The 11,050-nt window shown below is 46.4% G+C and overlaps 1 protein-coding gene across 1 annotated transcript in view; it reads left to right on the top strand.

The window, feature by feature from the left end:
- The first annotated feature begins 658 nt into the window (after positions 1–658).
- The window catches only part of Gckr (glucokinase regulator), a 30,561-nt gene continuing 20,169 nt past the window's right edge, over positions 659–11,050 (top strand). The window contains exons 1-11 of the mRNA NM_013120.2: positions 659–895; positions 1,484–1,639; positions 2,026–2,094; positions 2,951–3,019; positions 3,371–3,444; positions 3,781–3,847; positions 4,017–4,070; positions 5,306–5,400; positions 8,816–8,921; positions 10,289–10,407; positions 10,846–10,944. Coding sequence (NP_037252.1) covers positions 836–895; positions 1,484–1,639; positions 2,026–2,094; positions 2,951–3,019; positions 3,371–3,444; positions 3,781–3,847; positions 4,017–4,070; positions 5,306–5,400; positions 8,816–8,921; positions 10,289–10,407; positions 10,846–10,944 — 968 coding nt within the window. The 5' untranslated portion in view covers positions 659–835. The remainder of the gene's footprint in view (positions 896–1,483; positions 1,640–2,025; positions 2,095–2,950; positions 3,020–3,370; positions 3,445–3,780; positions 3,848–4,016; positions 4,071–5,305; positions 5,401–8,815; positions 8,922–10,288; positions 10,408–10,845; positions 10,945–11,050) is intronic.

The following is an 11,050-nucleotide window of genomic DNA, read 5'->3' as shown; positions in this document are numbered from 1 at the left end:
CAGTAAACATGTTAGGTCCTTAAATTGTTTCATATGTTAGCTGGGTGTGAAATCTGTGTGATCCTAAATGATCAACCACTTGTGTGAGGCCGTTTTCTTATGTAAAAACAATGCCAACCATGACTTCTAAGTGTCCATGTATCCAGTGATGTCTGCAATTTGGGAGAGAGTGCTTGGGTCGGGAGAAATAGAGACTGCCTGTATTTAGGGCAGTTTCTTCGGCCCTCGTTGTTCTTACAGTATTTCTATTTCTGTGAAATTCCTCTGTGATATCCAGTTCAGTGTTTGCACACCCGGGGCCCGGGAGCTTCTGTTGCTTTTCTTTCTGAGAAGAGCCGATAAAATGGGCCAGTGGGACAGGGAAGGACTGCATGCTGACATGTGATCAAGCCATGACCTGAGTCCTCTGGCTTCTGTTGACCCCGATCTCTGGACTTCGGAGGCATTTGGGCCACAGAGCTCTTTTGCTCAGGGATTCTTTCTGACCTGCGTGTTCTGTACATCCAGGCTCTCAGCCTTCCTGAGGGCACTGTGCCTGAAGGGCAAAAGTAAAGAACTTCTGGTCCTCTTCTCCTAGGCAAAGCAGAGAGAAGCTGACGAGACAGAGCATGCGCAAAGAGGACCCTCAGGAGCTCCTGTGAGGCTTAGAAGCCAGGGACAGGAAAGGGCATTGAAGAGAGGGGCATAGGGGTGGTGCTCTGAGAGGCAGGGTTCTTAGGTTAATCATCTCCATAGCTCAGATAAGACCCTGCCAACTGGAAGCAAAGTTATTGGGAGCAGAACAGTTTGTGTGACTGCACAGGCAGGCAGGTCGGAGGGTCCACAGTGTGGGACCATGCCAGGCACCAAACGATATCAGCATGTGATCGAGACCCCTGAGCCTGGTGAATGGGAGGTGAGGTCCTTTCTCAATTTCAGTCTTCTGTTCTGATTCCTAAAATACTTTTAAATTTGGACTGGCCTCAGCTCTGGACTTCTCCCTCCCTCTTCCTTCTGTTCTTCTTTTTTTGGCTTTTGATACAGGGTCTAGCCCAGGCTGGCCTCAAACTTGCTATGTATCTGAGGATAGCCTTGAACTCCTGATACCTTTGAGGCAGCTTCCACTTTCCTAATGCCTGAATTACAGGCACACATCCCATGATAGGCACCATTTTCTTTATCTTTCCTTATGATCTTCCTTCCCTAATAGGCTGAGAACATCACATGAAGACTAAGTTTTTAAGTATGTTAATGGTGTGTGCATGTATGTGTGCATATATGTGCACAAGTTGGGGTGTGTGTGTGTTTGTGTGTGTGTGTGTGTGTGTGTGTGAGAGAGAGAGAGAGAGAGAGAGAGAGAGAGAAAGAGAGAGAGAGAGAAGTATGTAAATCTAAGCCAAACAGTGAGCCTGAGCCTACTGCCACTCCCACCTCCAGTCCAGCAGGCATAAAGCACTTTGGCTTTCTGCCTTCCCTCCCCCACCTTTATGTCCCTTCTCTCCAGTTGTCAGGGTATGAAGCGGCTGTGCCAATCACAGAGAAATCCAACCCACTGACCCGAAACCTGGACAAAGCAGATGCAGAGAAAATTGTCAAACTGCTGGGGCAGTGTGATGCTGAGATATTCCAGGAGGAGGGGCAGATTGTGCCCACCTACCAGGTGACTCAGAGTCAGATCTCAGACACTGCAAACAGAGATGCCAAGCCAGCCACATCTCAACCCCTACCCTCCTGATACGGGAAATCCCGAGCCCTCTCCTCCATCCCAACCCATCATCCTCCATTGCCCCCCACTCATTCCCATTTTTAAAGTTTATTTATCTATTTTGTGATGGGGAAGGATTTGTTCCATGGGGAAATGTGTGGAGGTCAGAGGACAACTTTTGGGGATCAGTCTGTCCTTTCACCATGTGGGTCCCAGTGATTGAACTCAGATCATAAAACTTGGCCACAATCCTCTTAACTCATCGAGCCATCTCATGGCCTTCCTCCCACCTCTACCCCCGACCCCTTTTCTCCATCCTGACTCCTGTCCACTCTCTACAGCGACTATACAGCGAATCAGTTCTGACCACCATGTTGCAAGTGGCTGGAAAAGTCCAGGAAGTTCTGAAGGTACGAATGCTTCTCATTCACCCAAACACTTCTGTTCTCTCTCACTTCCTCTTTCCTGGGTCTCCACTTCTCGTTTTTATAAATCTCAATTCTTTATCCTCTTGGTCTTCCCTTTGGATATTTATTGTTGTCTTAGTCATTGATAATAATTGTGACAGCTACCGGATGGATAATACTTTATCAGCAGAGGTGCATTTTATTTGAAATGTAATTATTGTTTAAAGGCTGTTTTGGCTGCATGTTTGTCTATGTACCACATGTATCTGGTGCCCATGGGAGGCAGAAGAGGGTGCTACACCCACTGGAACTGGAGTTACAGATGGTTGTGAGCTGCCATGTGGGTTCTGGGAATCAAACCTGGGTCCTCTGGAAGGGCAGCCAGCGTCTTAATGGCCGACCCATCTCTTCCTCCCCAGCAATGCACTTCCACACTCAGTATATCCACAAAAACCTGTGAAGTTAGTATTATTATCTTTTTTTTTTAAATTTCTCTTTCCAGAAAAGAAAACAAAGAAAGGCTGGTTGTAGCTGTTTGCTTGGATGTGCCCGGCTAATAACTGCTGGCTTCCATCGCTGCTTTGATTGTTTACTTTTATTTAATTGACAAAGCTGCTCTCAAGTCCCTTCTGGAATAAGTGAGGATTTTAATGAATAGCTTAGTCAGAGAGGAGAGCCAGGAGGACTTCTTTCTCCAGATTATTGTTCTTTTTGTCACCTCACATGGCCTACGTTCTTCTCCGTTTTATGATGAGGAGAAGAGTAAGTTCCAAGTCTTCCTCTGTTGCTGACAAAGGAAGAAAAGGGTGCTTTTCTCCCAAGCTGGGCCCTGGTGACCTGGGCTTTGTTTCTCCCTCAGGAGCCAGATGGGGGTCTGGTAGTGCTGAGTGGAGGGGGAACCTCTGGTCGTATGGCATTTCTCATGTCTGTGAGTACCTTAATTCCCTGTTTCTCTCTCCTCCTCCTCTGGGGATGACCCCCAGAACCAAAAGGCTCATCTGAGATAAGTTCTCTCTGTAGATATATTCTATCCCCACTTCCTCTCCAAAAACCTAGAGCCCAGGATGGAATCCGACTTCTCTGGTCCCACTAGAGCCCCACATCTCATGGACCACTAAGTAATCATCTCCAAGTTGCATCTTTAAGTGGCAGACTCCAGATATAAGTTAGGGTTGGGCATTGGCCTAAGAAGACCATTATAGATCCTGTAGGAACTGAGAATGCGTGTTACATCCTCTTTGTCACTCCTTCCTCATATTCTCTCTCTCTCCCTGGACAGGTGTCTTTCAACCAGCTGATGAAAGGCCTGGGACAAAAGCCTCTTTACACCTACCTCATTGCAGGAGGTGACAGGTAAGTTACCCCGGCCTGTACATGTGGCCCGAATGTCCTTTTAGAGCCTGAATTTGAATGAGTTTAGTCAACGATTGTATTGAACCTGCCTCAGTCTCCACCATCCCTTGTCACCTTGTATCTGACCCTGTCACAGATGTTTATTGCCTACCTGCCGCTAGTTAGTTAGGTTTTTAAATTCTGTGGCATGTCTATCACGGTGCCCGATAAACAGTAGGTGCCTATTCAATGACAGCGTTCCTCCATCCCTTTCTTTCAGTGTACCCTTCCCTAACCAACTATAGGCATCTGCCTCTTAGCTAATGCCACTGACCTCTATTGAGTTTGCACCCTTAGGTCTGTTGTGGCCTCTCGTGAACAGACAGAAGATAGCGCCCTACACGGGATCGAGGAGCTGAAGAAGGTCTGTGTTTCTGTTACTACTCACCTGGAGATGCCCATATGTTGCTTTTCATAGGGCTAGAAAAACCCCAACCTTCAGCTAAGGCTTGGCCCCTGCTCTGGCCCTGATTTTCTCACACACTAGATTTACACCATGGAGACCCTAACACACCCACTTCATCTGTTCCTAGGTGGCTGCTGGGAAGAAGAGAGTGGTCGTCATAGGCATCTCTGTGGGACTCTCTGTAAGTGTTTGGACAGGAGGAGTGGGTTGGTTTTCCTAGGGTGAAGTGGATGGGACTAGGTCAGTGTGGAAGGTGGATGCTAGGTGATGAGGTGGGTGCTAGGAAGTAGAAAACCAGCACAGGGTTTTATTTTAATTTTTAACCAAATAGGTAAGTTTGGTAAAAAAAAAATTGTGGTATAGTCTTATAGGTACAAAAAAAGGGGGAGGGTATTTTATCTCAGAATAGCTGTGTATTGATTCATCAACAACCAAGATGGACAGACCAGTCCAGGGGTCAGCAAGCTCTCTGGCAGCCAGTGTAGCTAGCTGCCTGAATTTGTGGATAGGTTACTGGCATGCAACCTTTGTGTTTACTCAGAATTCATGGCCTCTTTTGTGCTGGGTTTAAGTAGTTGGACAGAGATCATAGGGCCCACAAAGCCTGAAGTATTTACTTCTCTGGCTCTTCACAGAAGAGTCCGGCCCCTGGCTTCATCCCCATCAGCAATGTCCGCATCAACTCTGCCTGCTTAGGTGTACAGGAACTCAGGGGCCAGTGGGTCAATCTGCATTTTGACAAGATTCTCAGCATATTTGTATGAGAACCACTTGGCTAGTTTTCCTATCCCCTACAATGGTTTTGATGGAGTTCAGGGCATAGAGAGTTAGATCCCAGCAGTTGTACCATGAGAAAAAACAGGAGATGATCACAAGGAGCTTACAATTGAGTTAGTAGTTCTCAGACCTTACCATTTGGAAGATTTCTGTGGAAGAACAGAAGAAAAATGTAGCACTAGCTTTGCTTATAATATCAGCACTCAGGAGGGGAGGCAGGAGGATGGCTGTGTGTTCAAGGGCAACTTGGACCATATATAAGGAAATCGTAGCTCAAAGAAAAAATGGTTTTCTTGGGGAACTTGTTAATAGTAGTATGCTCTGCTTTTCAAATTTGCATTCAATAAGATTTTTTGTTTTGTTTGTCTGTTTTCTTTTTGAGATAGGACTTCTTTGTGTAACCCTGCCTTTCCTGGAACTTACTCTGTAGACCAGACCGGTCTTGAACTCACAGAGATCCACCTGTCTCTGCCTCCTAGGTGGTGGGATTAGAGGTGTGGGCCACCACCCAGTGGTGGATTCACTAAGTCTTGGTTGAGAAATCTAGTTCTAGCCAGCATGCTGAGGCGGTTCCCTGTGGGTCTTGGGAACACTCCGAGGAGCTTCCTTTATTTTACCTTCCTTTCTTGGTACTACCAGGCGCCCTTTGTGGCAGGTCAGATGGACTACTGCATGGATAACACAGCCGTCTTCTTGCCGGTTCTGGTTGGCTTCAATCCAGTGAGCATGGCCAGGTGAGGCTTCGATAAGACTGACTGGGCCTTGGGAAGCCTGGGAGAGGGACATGTCAAAGTCCACACTGTAATCGCCAAGGAGGAGACAGATAGGTATAGTCTTCCTTGCCAAGTCTCAGAATATAAAAGTAAATGTGGGGTGGTCTCTCAGTGCATGAAGTTTCTTCGTCTTAAATGTTCTCTCCTTGTGTCAGAAATGGTGGAAGGCAGCTTACAAAAGCCACATTAATGGGGCAGGATCTCTGAGTTTGAGGCCAGCCTTGTTTACAGAGCAAGTTCCAGGACAGCAAGGGCTACATAAAGAAACCCTGTCTTGAAAAAAAAAATTAATAATCCCCCCTAAAAATAGAAAAACAAACCCCCAAAGTTACATAAAACACAAGCTTGCACAGATTCAAACAGGGATTGGAGAGATAGAGAGACAAGAACGAGAAGAAAATAAAAAGAGAGCAGAAACCACAAACAAACACATGAACAAACCAGGATCAGGAAAGTCTGTTTCATCTGGGGTGAGTGCTGAGCGTCTTTTCAGAGTAGTGGTGGGGCCCAAGCGACCCCCCACTCCTCTTCCCAGCTTCCTATTTCGCACTCTTTCCTCCATCGCTCCAGGCTCCCTTAGGCTCCTCTGCCTCCTCACCTCTGCCCCTTGTCCCATCCTGAAGCCCTCCCTGTGCTAGACACCTTCCTTCTTTTGTGGGGAGAGGGACAGTCTTGCTACGTAGCCCAGGCTGGCTTCAAACTTGAAACCCTCTTGTTTTTGCCTCTGCTGAGATTTTAGGCCCGAATCACCATGCTCCAAACCTCCTCCTTATTCTCTCTACAAATGGCCACTTGGTCTGATTTTATACTCCACATAGCTGACCAGTACTTTGTCGATGTAGTTCCGTTTGGGGTAAGGCCATGAGATGTCTATTTCGTTAAAGCGACCCTGGTGATTCTGAGGCACAGCCAGGTTTGAGGAACTCTGCTAAATAAGCCCTTGGATTGGATCACCTAATGGCACTGTGTCTGTGGGGGAATTGTAGCAAAGGAGCCTAGGTCTTTTGGAGATGCACTTCCAACTCCCAGATTCCAGGCTCGTAGTGTAACTCATACTAAAGTGTAAATGAGTCTGTGATACTCTTAACCCTGTATCCTTTTCATGGAGGATTCTTCTTCACCCAAAATATATCTGCAGCAGCACATGCTAATTTCAGGCCCTGTGACTAAGTGAAATGAAGAATTTCAAACAATGTGGGTGTGGAGATCTTCCAGTTGTTCCTTAAAGGGGTGCCTCCCTGTCTTGACTCATCTTCAAAACTGTCTCAGAAGCTTTGTAGAGATGCAGTTTGGGGTTCTGACGCACTCCTGCAGAGGCTGAACCTCAGGGTGTGTGTGAGTGTGTGTGAGAAAGTGTGTGTGTGTGTGTGTGTATGTGTGTGGTGTGTGTGTGTGAGAAAGTGTATGTGTGTTTGTGGAGGTGTGTGTGTGTATGTGTGTGGTGTGTGTGTATGTGTGAGTGTGTGTGTGTATGTGTGTGGTATGTGTGTGTATGTGTGGGGTGTGTGTGTATGTGTGTGGTGTGTGTGTGGTGTGTGTGTATGTGTATGTGTGGTGTGTGTGTATGTGTGGTGTGTGTGTATGTGGTGTGTGTGTGTGAGTGTGTGTGAGTGTGTGTGTGTATGTGTGGTATGTGTGTGTGTCTGTATGTGGTGTGTGTATGTGTGTGGTGTGTGTGTATGTGTGTATGTGTGTGTGTATGTGTGGTGTGTGTGTATGTGTGTGTATGTGTGAGTGTGTGTGTATATGTGTGGTGTGTGTGTATGTGTGTGGTGTGTGTATGTGTGTGGTGTGTGTGTGTGGTGTGTGTGTATGTGTGTATGTGTGTGTATGTGTATGTGTGGTGTGTGTGTATGTGGTGTGTGTGTGTGAGTGTGTGTGTGTAAGTGTGTGTATGTATGTGTGGTGTGTGTGTGTGTGTGTGTGTGTGTGTGTGTGAGTGTGTGTGTATCCAGAAGTGGATGGTTGTTGCAAAACAGAACTCCCCGGGAGGTTTTGGGGTTCAGCAAAGTCAAGTCTGGGAATCCTGATTTTTTTTTCTTTTTTTCGGAGCTGGGGACCAAACCCAGGCCTTGCACTTGCTAGGCAAGCGATCTACCACTGAGCTAAATCCCCAACCCCGGGAATCCTGATTTTTACTGCACAATGTTTTCCCTCCCTCCCGCGCCTCTAGGAAGTGTTAGAAATTATCAGGACAGCAGCCACGGGAGGCACTTTACACAACAGGTATGGAATAGGTAAAAGTTACCTGCCTCAGTATCCATATAAAAATACTTATGTATTTTAAAATAATTACTTTATACAATATTCTATAAAAACTACTCAAGAAGGGGGTGGCATGTGCCCATAGTCTCACAACTGGGGAAGCAGGGACAGGATGATTCCTGGGCTTGCTGGTCTTGGTTTACAGAGTGGCCTTGTCTCAAAAAATAAGGTGGAGAGCAACTGGAGACTATAACTGGGGTTGACCTCTGACTTCTGCACACGTGTGCATGGGGAGCTGCATACATGTGCACACACATACATTAACACGTACACACACACACACACTCAAATAAAATAATAAAATAAGTAGTTCAACAAGGAATGAAATCCTGTCAGGACTGGAATGGTCAAGGACAGCTGAGGATAATGTGTGAATGGCTAGCTCAGGCTAGATGAGTCTTCAAAGTCTTGCCACACTGAGCAATTCACAAATCCACCCACTTCAGAAGATCCTCATTTTTTGAGATTCCACAATTTGTAGCTACGTGTGTCAGCCTGTGCTGACTCTCTTGTCTCATTAACATACCGTTTTATTATGATGAATTTACTGTAGCTTATTCACCAACAGACAATACAGTTAGTTAACAGTATAAAGTTTATACCTCATTAAGGACCAACCTGCTTCCCTCGGATAGTGAGGGGGTCACTCACTGGAGAGAGTTTCAGATGAATTTCCAAGAATGGAAGGGGGTTTCAAAGGACTCTAAGATGGCAAGGCTTTGTTTTACTTTTTGAGACAGAGTTTTTCTGTGTAGCACTGGCTATCCTGGAACTCATTCTGTAGACCAGGTTGGCCTCAAACACAGTGATCTCCCTGCCTCTGTCTCCCAAGTGCTGGGATCAAAGGCACTATCATAGTAGTTTTGACGTTACGTTTGGCTTCCAGCTAGAACATTAAGCTTGGATGCTGGCTTTGATGTGGGCTTTGCTGAAGATAATAAACCCAATCCTTGGAGTTCAGGGACACCAACCCATATGCCCCAAAGCATATTCCTCTGTGATAGAGTTGACCTCTGACTCCACTCTCTCACTGATCCTAACTACTGGCTGAGGCCTTTTCTTCAGATTCTCACTGACAGCTCTTTTTCCTCTGTCTTTCTCTGGCTCTCAGAAATGACCCCATTGAAGACTGGAGATCAACATTCCGGCAAGTGGCAGAGCGGATGCAAAAGATGCAGGAGAAACAGGAAGCTTTTGTGCTCAATCCTGCCATCGGGGTAGGGCCAGACTCTATTTTCTCTACACACCTACCTCTTCAAGGGAACTGCTTGTCACATACTGGGAACCTTTGATCTTCAAGCCTCTGCCTATCTTGCTTAAATCCCCAAGGCCTTTCGTATCAACTCGAGTGTTTTCAATGATGTCCTGCTTTCTCTTTTACTTTCTCACCTCGGGATGTTTTTCTTTAATCTTTATTTTTACCCTGTTTCTCAGATCAGTAACTAGGAAGCGCCTGTGTGATTTAGAACAGTCTTGTTTAGAGGACTCCTTTGCTGTCTATGCATAGACAGCTTTGACTAGCCACTGCTAGGTCCCATTAAGTCAACGAGGGCTTTACGAACACTGATAGAGTCTTACTCCTATGTTTTATGACATCCTCTCCATACCCCTGCAGGCCTTCTTAGCCTGAGAATTCCCGTTCTTTATTCTCCTCTGGATAATTTGCGCACATCTCACTAGAACCATCTATCCCTACTTTTTCCCTAACCAAAACGTTTGCCTCCTGCCTTCCTTTGTCAGTGGTGGACATATCTGAGACCTTCCTCTTGGTCTTCATATGAGAGAGGGAAGGAAATTTCGTAGTATATAGAACTTGTTTTTGTTCCCTGTCTCTCTCCTCCTTACTCTACTGGTTGGCTTTCAGGTTTGTTTGTTTTCTTTAAAGGTTCATTTTAAAGTTATTTTTTAGGCGAGTGTGTGTACGTGTGTGCGTGTGCGTGTGCGTGTGTGTGTGTGTGTGTGCATGTGAATTCAGGTGTCCACAGAGACCGGAAGGGGGGTCAGTTTCCCCGGAGCTAAGTTATAGGCAGTTGTGGGCTTCCACATGTGGGGGCTGGGAACTGAACTCAGGACCTCTGCTAGAGCAGTAGAGCTCTGCTAACCACTGAGGCATCTCTCCAGCCCTCAGTCTTCTGTTTTTAATCACTGGTCATACATTCTCTTTGCTGCGATCTTTGATGTGCTATGTTATAAATCTGTACCATTTTGTATCTGCTTTGTGTGTCTGTATAAAGCTTGGGACCTGGCATTTAGGAATGACAAAGTACCATAAAACATGGTGGAGAAGGTTCTTCCTTCTAGAGATGTCCAGGGGTGGCCCTTTCTTTCCCTTCTCCTTCCAGTTAAGGACACTTTAGTAACACAGTCAAGGCCACCAGTAAAAGGCGTGCTCAGGGATCACTAACCACAGTAAACATCTAGTAGGGGCCACCAAACACACTCATGCATAGGAGTCACCAATCATATTCCACACCCAAGGATCACCAACACCACACCATGCTCAGGGGGTCATGAACTGGTGAACTGGTAGAGTCCTGGGTTGTCCTCTTTCTACCAATTCCTCCTAGTGTTGTTGCCTCCTTAGCCCGAGGGGCTCAGCGGCTCTTCCCGAATGAAAGGTGGAGGTGCCACCAAGATTCTACTGGAAACCCTGCTACTAGCAGCCCATAAGACTGTGGACCAGGGTGTTGTGTCCTCTCAAAGGTAAGGAGGAAACAGACAAATTGGGGTTCAGATCCAAGCAGAGGTGACAGGGAGGAGGAGATAGCAGGCTCTGATTCCAGAGTCAAGCGTTTAAGAGACCTTTGACTTGAGGATGGCTCGGGTCATGCAGGCCAGAACCCACCCTGCTGTGACTTCCTTCCCTTACCAGGGCTCCTAGTCTCGCCTCCAGAACACTCAGACCCACTCTCTCTTTGACTTTTATTCTTCCCACTGAGATCAGAACCCTATCTGCTCTTATGAAAAGCAGTCTGAGTATCCTTCTCCCTCTTTCTTATCCTATTTCTGTCTAGCAGGGACTAGCAAAACTTTTTTTTTTTAAATGGGAATTGTGACTTGCCTTACGTGTGGGTAAGAGTATCTAGGTCTTTTTGGGGGAGGCACCAGGCCCTCTCTGGGAGCTAACGAATTTTCTTCTAGATGCCTTCTGGAAATCCTGAGGACATTTGAGCGGGCTCATCAGGTGACCTACAGTCAAAGTTCCAAAATTGCCACGCTGATGAAACAAGTCGGCATCAGGTATGTGGCTGGGCAGTTGTAGGGGACCTCAAGAGGTGTGTTAACATGTTGGAAGGTCTTGACTGTTTACTCTTGTGTTCCTCTGCCGTCTCTCTTCCTGGTGAAC

Source organism: Rattus norvegicus, chromosome 6, assembly GCF_021556685.1.
Source record: "Rattus norvegicus strain SHRSP/BbbUtx chromosome 6, alternate assembly SHRSP_T2T, whole genome shotgun sequence".
Taxonomy (NCBI): domain Eukaryota; kingdom Metazoa; phylum Chordata; class Mammalia; order Rodentia; family Muridae; genus Rattus; species Rattus norvegicus.
The sequence above is the reverse complement of the archived record's forward strand: the minus strand, read 5'-3'. Positions and strand labels throughout refer to the sequence as shown.